Source organism: Gobio gobio (assembly GCF_949357685.1).
Source record: "Gobio gobio genome assembly, chromosome: 13".
In the NCBI taxonomy this organism is placed as follows: domain Eukaryota; kingdom Metazoa; phylum Chordata; class Actinopteri; order Cypriniformes; family Gobionidae; genus Gobio; species Gobio gobio.
The window spans coordinates 11,285,264-11,300,890 of record NC_137106.1 but is presented as its reverse complement, the minus strand read 5'-3'; the positions used below and the strand labels follow the sequence as shown (position 1 = coordinate 11,300,890).

Below are 15,627 nucleotides of genomic sequence, written 5' to 3'. Positions count from 1 at the left end.
GCCGTTCATCTTTGGAACACAAATGAAGATATTTTAGTTGAAATCCGATGGCTCAGAAAGGCCTCCATTGGCACAATGCACTGTGCACTCTCAAGACCCTTAAAAGGCACTAAAGACGTCGTTACAAAGTCCATCTCACTACAGTGGTTCTACAATAACTGTATGAAGCGACGAGAATAGTTTTTGTGCGCAAAAAAACCCCCTAAATGACGACTTATATAGTGATGACCGACTTCAAAACAAGGCATCATGAAGCTTCGAAGCGTTATGAATCAGTGAGTCGATTCATGATTCGGATCGCGTGTCAAACTGCTGAAATGCGTGACTTTGGCGATCCAAACCGCTGAATCAACTCACTGATTCATAATGCTTTGAAAGTTCATGATGCTGTGTTTTGAAATCGGTCAACACACCGGGAAACTGCTTTGCGCTGTCTTTTGCTGTTATTTTTGTTGGCAAATGGGAATTTGCGTGCTTCATCATGGTTTCATCGATATCTATGGTTTCACCACGGGGTTTGCAGCTTTTCGATGATGTTCGCGTCAGGTACGTCACTTTAAAACGTTCCCATGGCAATAGGGGGAAATGGCGGCTCTTGTGTGAAGTAAACAAACATTTTTCAACTTTCTGCTAATATATTACTTTTTTGCAACGGAAATGCGGGGATTATGAAATCATGCTAGCCCCACATATTTTGCATGCGGAAATAGGCCATTTAAGCGGCGAAAGTGCGGCGTATTTGGAAAAAATGCGGCCCCCGCATAAATATGCAGACTTTGGCTGATTATGCATTAAATCATGCGATCACATAATCGCATTTTTCTGGAGGGACTGATTAAAAAAGTATGCAAATAGACGTGCAGTCAGATATATTCTGAAAGAGGGGGTTTGTGACAACTCAGGAACCGAGAGTTTGTGATGGTGTTTCAAGACTAAAAGATGTAGATAAAGAGGGAGAAGACTGACAGCTGGTGAGCACTGAGCCTTGCCCTGTGGTCCCACTAGATCTGATTACGGTGTTGTTGGAGTGGAAAGTGTGCTGGGGTGCGGCCGTGGTACCTTCATCTCTGGGATCCATCATCAGGGTACAGGGAACGGGAGTAGATCCCTTCACACTCTATAAATCCCAGTGTCGTCAACACCAAAAGTGTTGAAAAGTGAAAGTGGGAGAAAGAAGAGTGGAGAAACCAAACTTTCCAATTAATTTTAATTGCACAATTGCATCATACAAGCAAGGACTGAGCCAAATGATGTCCAGCCCCCTCTCTCTGGATTTAAAGGGTGGAGCTTGTCCTAGATATGTTCAAGAATACGGTTATGGTTAGGGCGTGACTGGACCTTCAAGCTCCACCCATTACATCAAGAGAGTTGGACATCAAACTCCACTCATTGGCCATATCCGACACTCAATCTCTAATCCAAAAGTGGGACACTTTCTGTTGAGTCTTTCATTTGAAGTGTTATGACAATACATTGAGGCTATTCTTAGGTGGATCACTTAAGCATTCTTGACCTTAGCAGGGACACGCGAAAGGTCTTCTCCTGGCACAGACGATGCTCAATCACCAAGCAACCAAGAAGCGGCAAGCTCAGCAGAGGTGCTTTAGGGAAAGACGAGGGAAATCGAAGAGGGTGTGCACCTCTTATGGTGAGTCCCTCAGTTTGAACACTTTTGCCCAAATGGTCCTTTTCACTTTGATCGTGTACTTGAGCTAATCGAGGTCTTTTCTTATCTATTAGTGGAAGGAGAAGAGAAGGAAAGAAATCAGAGGGTCCGGCTTGTGTCCAGGCCAATGCAACAAAATGTCTTCTGGGATGAGTTTGAGGGACGGATTCTGGACGTAAGGGAGCTGCTGCAGCCAAGTCCACAGCTGACAGACCCAAACATGGGAGACATGATGAGCGACAAACCGCTAATGGCAAATGGAATCCTGACAGAGATACAACACCCAAAATTTGAAGGTCTGGGGAAGAAAAGTCACCATAAGGACTTCCCGCATTCTCCAAAGAGCAGAACAAATCTGGACCCAGAATTTATAGGAACTGTGCAAAGGTTTTACGAAACATGAAGTTACCTTGACTTGAAGGGATTTGAGGAGAAACATCATGAATCTTAAAATGGACATTACTCTAGGTCAGGGGTGTCCAAAGCCGGTCCTGGAGGGCCACTGTCCTGCAGAGTTTAGCTCCAACTTGCCTCAACACGCCTGTCTGGAAGTTTCTAGAATGCCAAATAAGACCTTGATTAGCTGGTTCAGGTGTGTTTAATTGGGGTTGGAGCTAAACTCTGCAGGACAGTGGCCCTCCAGGAGCAGGATTGGACACCCCTGCTCTAGGTCATCCATCTAAAGAACTGAGATGAATGGGAACTTAACAAGAGGCCTTTCTTCCAGGCAGACTCCAAAAAGCAGTCTCAAGAGGATGCAAGCACAAGGTGAAGTCTTTGCACTGTGGTATGCTGTCAGTTAGAAATACATTCATTATTCAGTTCATCAATGATTGGGAAATTTCATTACAGCAGTACACTTCTAGTAGGCCTACAATTTCTAGCAAACAAGAAGGCCATACCTGCTTTTAACTCCTGTGGTCAAGTCAACAGTGCTATACAGATACACTATGACCGTTCCAAGTGTTGCCAGGTATTTTCCTGTAGATATCAAGTGGACTGAACCAAATTAACTTTTTCTGCTAGGACAAGTTGAAAGATTGAATATATGACATAATAAAGACATGGTTGGTAAGCAATTATATCACACACCTGTCTAACATCTCATTTTAACACATACCTGCTAGAGTTTACATTTACATTTATGCATTTGGCAGACGCTTTTATCCAAAGCGACTTAGTTTGCATTTAAGGTACACATTTTACATTTTGTCAGTTCTTGCTTTCCCCGGGAATCGAACCCATGACCTTGGCGTTGCTAGCGCCATGCTCTACTGTTTGAGCTTTACTTTTGTTCCTTTTTTTCTTGTAAGCATTTATTCTGGAATAGTTCTTTTAAAAGTACTGAGAGCATAATGATTAACCTGGGCTGCTAAAACAAAAATTGCAAGGTCATTCCCAAGCACAATGCATCCATTCAGGGTTTTGGTGATGCTAGACCCAACCCGCGTCTCAGGCTGCAGGCAGGGAAACACCCACACACAAATGTCCAGTCCATCGCAGGACCAGCACGCATTCACACACACCTACTGGAAATTTACGGTCTCCAAATTGCCTGCTTGCATGTCTTTGGATTGTGGGGGGAAAACCGTCAAAAAAACAAAAACACTCCAACATGGGGAACACATGGAAACTCCACACAGAAAGTCCTTTAACTGGGAACATTCTTGGTGTAAGATGACTGTAAAATCTAGTCTTCAATCCCAATCACCAGAAACCCAGAAATTGAAGTCACCAGACCATAGTCCTCCTTTACTGTGTCTCGCCTACAACATAAGAGCCCAGTTTCACAGACAGCGCTTAGATTGAGCCAGGATTAGGCTTAGTTCAACTAGGATATTTAACTAGCTTTTAAAAATGTGCCTTAGAGAAAAAGAAAAAAAAGACAAAAACAATGGCACTGATATATTTTAAGATATGTCAGTGCAAGTTGCTTTCAGTTAAAAACATGTATTTTAGTCTGTGAAACCGGCCAAAGGTGTTCCAATGACATGTAATATTTATATCATCATTATTTTTTAACCCTGCAGGAATTGTTTTTTATCTAGCTAGGCAAAATTGAGAGATTTGGAAAAAACATTTGGAAAAAACTAAGGACCAAGTGTAAACAAGTAACTTGCGAAAAATTTATATAACTGAAATTAAAACTGGTATACACACTCTAAAAAAAAGGTCCTATATGGCATTAAAAGTGGTTCTTCGTCGTAATCATAGATGAACCACTTTTGGTGCTATAGCACCATATCTTAACATGTTCTGTATATGGTAGCGGTGCTATATAGCACCTTAGAACCGGTGAAGAACCGCTGAAGCACCAAAATTGAAGCATTAAAAAGGTTCCCCTATGATTACGAGCCAAGAACCACTTTTAGTGCCATATAGAACCTTTTTTTTTAGAGTGCAGTTACACATGACATGGTATGATTATGCAAAACAAGGAAGACATAAGATGCAAAATCATGCCGTTTGCCGTATATGTAGTCTGAGGAATAAAATTAAAATCGTGTCATGTGAATCAGTCTTGTGCAATTATGTTAAACAAAACATGTTTTTAGTACAGCTGCCTCCTCTTGACAACAAAAATGAATTTGAACAGTTTTAAATTAGTGTAATTACACACACAAATTAACAGCAATGAATAATCAAGTACCTCTGCCACTGTAAATAACTGCATGAACTACTGCATATGAATACAGCTGATGTCCAACACGGTGTCCCTTTTGCTGTGGTGGCCATTTTATACTGAAGTAAGCAAGGTTTAAAAGGTCAAGTTTGTAATTGCTGCACCAGTATCAGCATCAAACAGAACTTGAAAAATAATGACGTTGCAAAGAACTTGCAAACAATTCTCCGGCTGCCATTATTTTAACATGTTGTTTTGCCCCTCAAAAAAGAAAAACTAATATTTTTATCTGCACAGATTGCAGTTGCGTTTGGTTCCACCTAATAGTGGCACATACATTGCACAAGTAACCTTTAATTGTTATCGAATTGAATTAAAATCATTCCAAAGTTTGATTTCCCAGCCCTCCTTTCAGAAAAAACAAACTACTACATTTGATTAAAAATCAAATAATTTATTTATAATTTTTAAACCAGGTCTGTTGTCCACTTGAAAACAAAGAAACTTTTGCAAGACATTTTGTCAGGGGTGAAAGTGGGAGAAAGAAGAGTGGAAAAAATTCTCATCAACATGCAAACGGTCGCTCTTCCCTCAACAAAATGGATCCATGTTTGAGGTGCAGATCTCACTCGTCCAAATCATCAGCTGAAAGTACAAGAGTTACACTAACTACAACATAAACTCCACCGTTTACAAGGGTGATATTTAGCCACAAGTGCAGATTCAAAATTAGTCCCATCACTGAATGATTCCCCAAAAACAGAAGCCAGTCAGATTAGTGTCCACATGTAAAAATGTGATCTTACCCAGCTAGAACCTGCCAGCTGCTCGGTCTAAAGCGGTTTATGGCCTAAACTTTGATGGACAGCATACAGTAATAAACCACTAAAGTCAGATATTGGCAGTGCAAAAAAACATCATTGTGCCAACCACCAGTATTTCTCCAATACGAAAATATGTGCAGCATAGAATGGCAAAGTTGGCATCTTGTGAGAAGCTTAGACTTTTATTAAAGGGATAGTTCACCAAAACAGAAAACTCGCCCTCATGTCATTCCGAACTTGTATGACAGAACACAAGCCTTGAGAACTTCAAAACATTTATCAAAATGTATTCTAGTGTGTTCTACAGAAGACGACAATACATAGTGGAGACATGAGGGTGAGTAAATGATAATGTGAACAATCCCTGTATTTCAAGATAAATTTACATCTGCCATCTAAAGACTGAAAACTACTCAAAGGCTCTCAAATTTCCATTTTAACATCGACAGTCCACACAAATCAAAAGGAATCAAAAAGACAAGTTGGCTGTTAATAACCACTGGGTCCTTGAAAGGAGCCCCTGACTATTGAAAGGAGAACTGAATAGAAAGCAAACACCTGAGCCGTACTGACATGGGGGGGTGGGGGGGGGGCATTGATGGGACTGTTACATTTCTGGGAGATGTACTACAGTTTGGGCTTTAAAAAAAACGCAATTAAAAAGAAAACAACCAAAAGATGCATAAATTCCTCTTCCCATAAATCCATCAGCAATATCAGTGTATTCAAGCGCAAATTTTTAAAGCAACCCATTCATCTTCACGACAATTGAGAGCAGCAGCTCTATGGGGAACTTTTCTGATGACAATCAAAAACAACAAATCAAACTTCCATATGTACATTTAGCAAATCAAAAAAAACTGTTTCCCACTCCAAACTTGAAAAAACTAATTTTTTTTTTCTCCAAGAACAACTCATGAGCCAGCAGCAAAGCAAAACGGGGGTCTATTGGCAACGACATAGAAACACTTACATACAACGTGGGTGATGGTACGACCTGCCACAGCACACTACTGTTAAACACAAACCCATAAAAACAAGAACCTCTGGAAATTTCCTCCATTCAATTTTAAAAACACCTCTAAACATTGTCGTCTTGCATGTAAATCAACCTGTATCATATGGTAGCTTGTTTCCGCCACGGAATTATAATTAAAAAGATAATTGCGACTTCTCACAATTCAAAAAATATATATTCAGAATTACGTGATATAAAGGCGCAATTGCGAGAAATAAAGTCCGAATTTCAATAACTTCTCACAATTACAAGTTTTTATCTCGCAATTCTAACTTTAGAACTCACAATTCTGACAAAACTCACAACTGTGAGGAATAAAGAAATGACTGTTTTATAGCATATATTTAACTTTTCATTTAAGTTTATATCTCGAAATTCTGAGGGTAAACTCAAATGCGTGAATAAACTCGCAATTCTGACATAACTCGCGATTGCGAGAAATAAAGTCCGAATTTCAACAACTTCTCACAATTACAAGTTTATATACTCTCGCAATTCTAACTCGCGATTGCGAGAAATAGAGAAATGGCTTTCTCGCTATAACTTGCAATTCTGACATTATAACTTGCAACTACGAGAAATAAAGAAATGACTCTCACAATTGCGAGTTCAATAATTGCGAGTTATAAAGTCAAATTGAGGAAAAAAAATAATGACTTTTTATTGCATGTTATAAAGTCAGAATGTAAAAAGTGATCTGTTGACAACTTTACTAAAGTGAGTAAACCAGCTGCCTTAAAATTGAGTAATAAACTTAATGCGCAATTGAAAAAAACAAGTTGTGAACTTGACAATTGCACATAACTTAATTTTTTCAATTACGCATGAAGTTTATTTACTTAATTTTAAGGCAAAGGGTTTACTCACTTTAAGTTAAGTCAACTAATCACTTATTACATCGAAAATACAAACTAGCAACTGAGAAAAAGTCAGAATTGCGACTTTATATAAGGCAATTCTGAGATGTAAAAAAAAATTGCGAGATGTAAACTTGCAATTGCGAGAAATTCGAAATTAGTTGAAATTTTTGTTCCATGGCGGACACAGGCTCTCTTATTTTCATGACTTTATAGCAACTATTTGCATGAGTCCAATGGAGCAACTGAGCTGGTGAAATCTGCGGTCCACTAAAGCAGTGGCGGACAAGGGAACTACACAGAGCACAAATTCCCTATCTTTCCCTATCTAATCAGTGCAAAAATGAGAAGTGCGTCTGCTCGAGGTTCATTTCTCTAGTTCAGCATATCTGAATATCCAAACATTGTATCAGGCATGGAAAGGGAGTATCAATGAAGACGACTGGTAAAAAGTACTGAAAAAACAGAATACTCTCCTTTTAGGCCCATTTAGAAATTCATTTCCATTCATTTTAATTTAGTTGTACAAAACACTTATGTCAGAATCACAAGCCACATAAACCAATATGGCATAACGTGAGCTAATATGACCAACTTAAAAGAGCAGAGATTGGGTTAAAGTGTTTCTGTATCGGTGTATGTTATTTTGTCGTAGATCAGACTTCTAAAGCAGACAAGGCTCTGCTCAGTGTTTTCAAAAAACATAAAATAAACACATAAAATAAACCACAGACCCCCGTACGCACAAAAACGCAAAGTAGCAGGCACAATCGCAACCTGCAATGCTCCTGTGCACCCTCTGTTAGGAAAGAAAAGAAAAAAGTAAAACAACAACTGATTTGAGTAGTTTCGTTGAGTCGGTTTAAACACATTTTCATCCTTCGCATTGTGATTGTTCATAAAAAAAAGAAAAAAAGAATGAAGCGCACTGTTTGCTTTCGGCACGATTCATTCCGCCCAATGCCATCGACACATTCAGCCCATCCATCTCCACCTCCTGACACAAATACAGAGGTCTTAAGCCAGGCTATTGACACCTGAACATTGAAGCCACCACGTGTTTTTCTTTTGGGTGTCAATGTCATATTAGTACCTGACTTTGCGCATCTTTTTCTTTTCTGCAATGACCTCTCTTTTGCTTACACAAAAAGTTCTTAAAACACTTTATTATGATTGGTTGAAATTTCCCTCAGAGTTTCCCCTTCGTGGCTCAGCAGAGGTCGAGTGTCTTTCTATTGATGGGAAGTCAGGTGATCTGAGCCAAAGGACTGGGGCAGAGGAAGAGGAGGCCAAAGGGATGGAGAAAGAGTTGAGGGAGCCCGTAGTTTGATTTAGCGAAGCCAGAGTTTAAGCCGAAGTGCGTCCACTCCGTTTAAATAATATCTAAACAGCCGCTTGTCTCTGACAAAGCCCAGGTTCTCATAGAGTTTCAGGGCTGATTTGTTGGTGATTTCCGTCTCTAGCACCACCTGAGGATGAAAATAAAGCATATAGAAATAATGGGCATATTTGAAATACATTCTTACAAGTAAAACATAGGTAAGGGGAACATAGAAGTCGTGGCATATTTGGAATGGCGTAGTACCACATACTCTCAGGGGCTGTTTACACCTGGTCATGCGTTTTTACTGATCTGTTCAAACGGTTACATTTACACTTAAATGCATCTCCGCAAGAGTAAAATAAATCAAATCCTCAATTCCTGCCCTATAAGCAAATTTAACGGGGTTCACACCAACGAATGCAACAGATATGAGCTGTAGTGTTATCAATATAATGTAATTTCCAACTTCGATACGATACCTTGAAAAATATTGATATCCATTTCCAATACCACAGAGAAAACTTCCATATATACCGCCATACAGAATTTTTTTCATAATCGTTTGATAATTGGGGTAATTTTTGGCGTAATAGCTGAGCACAGGCTTGATTTGAATCATTGAACTAGATTTACAATGAAAAGACAAGTAAACAGTCAGTAATAAAATAAGAACAAATAAACAAATTGCAAACAATGGCACAAATGAATACAACAGAATAAAGAGACATGAAATAAACATGGCTAAGTTTTTTCAGGTGGGTTTGACAGTAGTTTTGCAGGTATGAAATGCTACAGAAATTAAAGTAGGCTAATCAAATCTAAAATAACATTGGATAGTCTTCATTGTAAAAATTAAATCTTATGATTAAAGTAACAAAAGCAGGGTTTTTCCTGGGTCAAAAATGGTCTTTGGTGGTGGCTGACAGACATGGTCATACACACACACACACACACACACACATTAAAAAAGTACCCCACCCACGTGATCTGCGAGCGCAATACTGACAATGAATTTAAAAAAAGCAAAGAAACGGTTAGTAATTTTGCTTATCCTATTTTGATATCTCATATTATGTATGATTTCCTACCTCGATGATTGTTTCTTTTGTTCCTCATTTTTTACACACTTTACAGATAATTGTTTTGGCATATAATCATATCAATATTAAAAAGTAGCATTAAAAATGAACTAATAGGATAATTTTCTGCCATATACAATTTAATAAAAATGATCAGCTAGCTAACAACAACTCTGATTTTCTGCCATATACAATTTAATAAAAATGATCAGCTAGCTAACAACAACTCTGATTTTCTGCCATATACAATTTAATAAAAATGATCAGCTAGCTAACAACAACTCTGATTTCACCTCACTCCAGTCTAAATGATTTTAGGCTATTTATTTTACTACACATTGTCAACAGAAATACTGTGGATAATTAAAACTAACTCTCACTAACCACTCTTGCTAAATTGAGTAAGCACACTTGTGTTCTCATTTCAGATGCGTTCTGAGTAAAATAATAAACTGATTCGTTAGTTCAGTGTTGGACAGATCAGTTCTTTTAACCAGTCGTCAAAATGATTCGGTTCAAAGGGGTCACTAGGCGCATCCCGTCTGTTAGAAGTAGAACATCGCAAAAGATTTGTCAACACACAGAAAACACTTCATAACTGGATATAATTTGTTTCCCGTTAATTGAAAGTATGGTTTATGTCAGCTGGTCAGAGAAGAGTCAACGTTTTTGAGCGCAATTCACACCCAACGGAAATTCAAGGAAAATTTGCAACATGGATTCGGTCTTCCAACCTTTTTGATTTTGATTAATATGTGAAATATGAGAAAGAGCTAAGACGGTGCTTTTTGAAGACCCAGAGAGTGTGCGCGGGGGAGGACCTCTCTGATCGTTCTCTCTGTCACTTATATGCGCCCTGTCACAAGCGCAGCAGCCGTCTCTTCTACATCACTCATGAATCACAATAACTCATCAAATAAAGCTTTGGCGGGACACAAATTTGTTTTGGCAGCCACCAAAAAATGTTCAATGCAGGAAAAACCCTGAAACGTTATTCAGTCAAGAGCAGCCAGTGATTTTCTCTCTCTTTTGTTCTTTGATTAACATGGTAGGAATATCAGACTGCTGTCACTTTAAGAGCTATGCACAGATCCAATATACTGTTACACAACATTTACATTCCAAAACTGACTGTATTTAATTTACCTGAACACTCGCCAAGACGGGCATTTGTGTATTTGACAGTTTAAGCGCAATAAACCACGAAAAAGAAGTCAATTTGGTTCTCGCGAGCTGTTTGAGACGCAGCTTGTGCGCTCCTTATATAGATGAGTGGTGCACGCGAGAAACCTGCGGGAATGCAGCAGCACTGGTAAGATTAATTCGCCTCAATACTTTTTATGAAGATGATTGTGTTTTGAGCATCTGCTACTTACTTTTCAGTTTCATTTGAGGCAGTTTGCACATTTGCATTCTGTGGTGATGTGTGTTGCAGTAGCGCCGTCATATGTCATATATCAATAACACAATCTCACATTAACATTTTGGGAGGAGTAAAATGTACATATGTGGTTTCAACAACCAGATGTATTTACACTAGTCCAGTTTCATTGGGAATGCGTCCCAGACAACCTCCTGAAGTGGTTTTAGAGATTGGATTTAAATCCGTCTTGAAAGTGTTTCGGAGGGCATTTACTCCTGGTCTTTTCATGATCGGAGAGCTATCCAATCAGAGAAAATGCACGAAGTGACCAGGTGTAAACAGGCCCTTAGTTGGAACGTAGGATGCATTTACAATACCGTTCAAAGGTTTGGGGTCAGTAAGATTTCTTTTAAGAAATAATAGTTGTTTTTTTATTATGAATGCATTAAACTGATCAAAAGTAATAGTGACATTTATAAAGTTACAAAAGAGTTATATTTTAAATAAATGCTGTTCTTTTGAACTTTCCTTTTGATTCTTTCATTTGCAGAATCCTGAGGGGGGAAAAAACATATCACTGTTTCCACAAATATATTAACATTGTTTTCAACATTGATAATAAGAAATGTTTCTTGAGCAGCAAATCAGCATACTAGCATGATTTCTGAAGGATCATGTGACACTGAAAAATGTATTTGGACAAATAAATGCAGGCATGGTGAGCAGCAAAATACTTTTCAAAAACATTTGAAACCGACCCCACACTTTTATACGGCAGTGTATTTCATACAGTACAGTAAAAACAGTAATACTGTGAAATATTATTATTTAAAATAACTTTTATTTTAATACATTTGAAAAAGTAATTTATTCCTGTGATGGCAAAGCTGAATTTTCAGCATCATTACTCCAGTCTTCAGTGTCACATGATCCTTCAGAAATCATTCAGATATGCTGCTCAAGAAACATTTCATATAATTAAAAATTGAAAATTGCTAAATAAAAAGAGAAAATACAATAAAAATGGTAAACAGTGATGAATATTATGGTATTTCTAGTTTAGAAATCTAGACGCACCCTAGTGATAGCAAATCTAATTTGCAGCCAGGGCGTCTAGCAACTCTCCGTTGGCTTGCGAGCTGGAAAAACTAACTCTGGTTAGGCCAATCACATCGTGTATAGAGTCGGTGGACGGGCTTAACATAATGACGGCAGAGTTGCGCCGGTTCCGCATGCTACTGGTAAACAAAGAAGCTGGCGAACAGCGGCCTTTTGAATCAGCTTTGGCCGCGACTCTGGAAGACTTGGAGTTAAAGGGTTAGTTCACCCAAAAATGAAAATTCTGTCATAAATTACTTACCCTCATGTTGTTCGACACCCATAAGACCTCCGTTCATCTTCGGAACACAAATGAAGATATTTTAGTTGAAATCTGATGGCTCAGAAAGGCCTCCATTGGCACAATGGCACTTTACACTCTCAAGACCCATAAAAGCCACTAAAGACGTCGTTACTAAGTCCATCTCACTACAGTGGTTCTACAATAACTTTATAAAGCAACGAGAATAGTTTTTGTGCGCAAAAAAAAAACCTAAATAACGACTTACATAGTGATGACCGATTTCAAAACACGGCATCATGAAGCTTCGAAGCGTTATGAATCAGCGAGTCGATCATGATTCGGATCGTGTGTCAAACCGCCAAACTGCTGAAATCACGTAACTTTGGCGATCCAAACCGCTGAATCGACTCACTGATTCATAACGCTTTGAAGCTTCATGATGCATTGTTTCGAAATCGGTCATCACAATATAAGTCATTATTTAGGGTTTTTTTGTGCACAAAAACTATTCCCGCCGATTCATAAAGTTATTGTAGAACCACTGTAGTGAGATGGACTTTGTAACGACGTCTTTAGTACCTTTTAAGGGTCTTGAGAGTGTAAAGTGCATTGTGCCAATGGAGGCCTTTCTGAGCCATCGGATTTCAACTAAAATATCTTCATTTGTGTTCTGAAGATGAACGGAGGTCTTACGGGTGTCAAACGACATGAGGGTAAGTAATTAATGACAGAATTTTCATTTTTGGGTGAACTAACCCTTTAAGCTTTTCTTTGAGAAAAGAACAAAGAAGGCACTGAAGTCATACTTAAGAAAGGAAGATGTGTTCAGAGTTTTGCCGACCGGATACGGCGAAAGTTTAATCTATCAACTAGCTCCGCTTCACCTTCTTCGTTGCTCTGGTTGGTTGTAGTGCTATCCTATTGCGTGCAGAGGGAATTTGAAAGACAAACATTTATCCCGCCTCTCGGATTGAGCCCTGCCAATGGTGAGTTCAAAGACCCAACATCTTGATGTGGGTCTGGCTTGTCAGGCTAGTATATTCCCTCACTGGACAGAAAACACTGTATAACATTTATACTAAATTAAATAAAAATAAACTGCTAATTTGCATTCTAAATGCGCAGCACAATCCCATTTATCATATATCATGACGAATAGCATTAGTTTCCGAGATCCAACGTTGGTACACATGACAACAATGTAGCATAAGGCAGTTTAACATGTATAACTATATAATTTACTATTTTAAAATTCAATTTATTACTAATTTTAAATGTAATTCTAAGAACAATACTTTTCAAGTGTAATAACATTATTAACATAAGACTCTTTTCCACCTCTCCTGGGAGAATCCATGCTTCCAAGTTTATCTCTACTGTGTGTAGTATGAAGTATGTAGTAGTATTCCATTCCAAACATATCCGTAGCGTGAAATAATGACAAGATTAATCTCTTACCTCATCACAATCCCCCTCCACCATAGCATAAATGGCCTTTTTCACAAGGTTAGTGCCTAACAAACAAGTACAGCTTTTAATCATTCATAGTACATTACATACCTGTAAAATATGATAAATACAATATGAATGGAGAATACACATATAATGATCAAGCTCCTTCGACAGAGAGGCACACCATTGATTCATAGCTGTTCAAAGCATTCAAAGACACTAAACGTATCCATGAGCTGACACTGAAGCAGATGTGTGTCCTATAAAAAGATCCGTTTCTGTTGCCATTCTGAGGTGAGGGCAACCATGCTAGCATGGCTCTTACCGATGCCTTTCCTGCGGAATTTGGAGTCGACGGCGAGCATGGCGATGTATCCTCGACGGAACATCTTCTTATGCATGTCTAGCTTACACACAATGGCACCAACACAGTCCTTCTCAACCATCGCCTGTGACACAAAGGAAGAGTCATCAAGACACTGCAATTCATCTTGTGGGCAGTGAACTATGAGCAAAACAATGACAAATATCTCTATTATTAGGCTCAATTTGTGATGATAATTACACCACCCTGAACTTATTGTGTTCATAAAGATATAAATAATATACTTGACACCTTGGAATGACCCATAGTTCTGACACACTGTGGTACTTTTAATAAAACCATAGTGACCACAGGTAAAACTATGATATGGACTGCTCCACATTACCACGGATAGATTTGGTTTTTTTAATGAAACTAAAATATTCACCATCCATGTAATAAAAATAAGTGACGGCATGTCCCATATTCCCACTGAATGATTCATTAACCGAACCTGGCATTGGTATTTCAGTACTATGGTATTAGTATGTCAAAAAGGCATGGTATTATCATGGTACAGAAAATGTGTACCATGACACTTTTTGATGCTCATCTGTTATGCAAGTATACATCCTCACTCACGAATAGATTATGTAAACATTAAACATCATTCTTGCAAAAGATACAATAGATAATATTTAGTGTTACAACAGTAAATAGTCATATAGTTACATTTGAAATCACTTGAGCAATATGATATTTTAAAAAAGGACCATAATGAAAATCCATAATGAATACAAAACAAATTGTATCATGTGACACATACTATAGTAATTCCATGCTTATTTTAGTCATGCCGTGTATTGGACACTTAGCAAAACATGTAAATTGCCATATAATTTAAATACCAAGATATATGAAACCTCTAATCAATCAGTAACATTTTATACATAACTGTAGCATGATATTATCATCACTGAACCATGGACATATTTTGATTATATCAGAGATGTGCTCTGATATTGATTTTTCATTTGTCAGTAGGAAAAATGGTTACTAGTTAGGGTTACTACATTAAAACCATGGTAAATTTTAAGAATGTGATTTCAATTTGGCATGGACAAAATCCAGGCCACCACTTTAAGCAATATGACATTGGAGGGGAATGACCAACATTTAAAAAAACACAAATCTAATATTAAAAATATATAATGTTTTCTTGGACATGGTCATGTCATGGTTATATGACATATCATGGTATTTTGTTTAGGGGTTTTGGAGACGTACTATAGAGTACTGCCATGTTTATTTTGAACAGTAATATCATGCTATTCTTTAAATAACATTGGAATATCATTTAAATAGCAAGACATACTAAAATGCTAATCGGTAGCACTGTATTCATGTTAGACATTTTGTTATATCGGAAATGAGGTTGAATGCTTCGATATTGATTTCATCAACACTATCAAGAATAACTGAATGACACGATACATACCAGAAAACAGAGCTGAGGCCAGTTGTGAATAAAGTACCTATATGTATATATAGAGTAGGGCTCAGATAAGTCTTTAGTTATGAGTCGGATTATATCGGGCATCTGGAGCTCGGACTCGTATCTCACGTATCGGATGGACTCGTCGTGCTCCTCCAGCGCTAGTCTCGACATCGCCGCCGCCACCGGAGCGCTGTCAGCCGCCGCCTGCTCTACTCCAGCGCCCTGCGGGCCCGGGCCTGACTCAGCCCCGTCCATCAGCGCCGCCTCGGCCGCTCGA

The 15,627-nt window shown here is 38.4% G+C and overlaps 1 protein-coding gene across 1 annotated transcript in view; it reads right to left on the bottom strand.

Moving 5' to 3' along the window:
• Positions 1-4,724: 4,724 nt before the first annotated feature.
• The window catches only part of naa30 (N-alpha-acetyltransferase 30, NatC catalytic subunit), an 11,618-nt gene continuing 715 nt past the window's right edge, over positions 4,725-15,627 (bottom strand). Inside the window, exons 1-4 of the mRNA XM_079833514.1 lie at positions 15,351-15,627; positions 13,874-13,997; positions 13,555-13,610; positions 4,725-8,457 (exon numbers count right to left, since the gene is read on the bottom strand). The exon at positions 15,351-15,627 is cut by the window's right edge and continues 715 nt beyond it. Of these exons, the coding sequence (XP_079689640.1) occupies positions 8,320-8,457; positions 13,555-13,610; positions 13,874-13,997; positions 15,351-15,627 (595 nt within the window). The 3' untranslated portion in view covers positions 4,725-8,319. The remainder of the gene's footprint in view (positions 8,458-13,554; positions 13,611-13,873; positions 13,998-15,350) is intronic.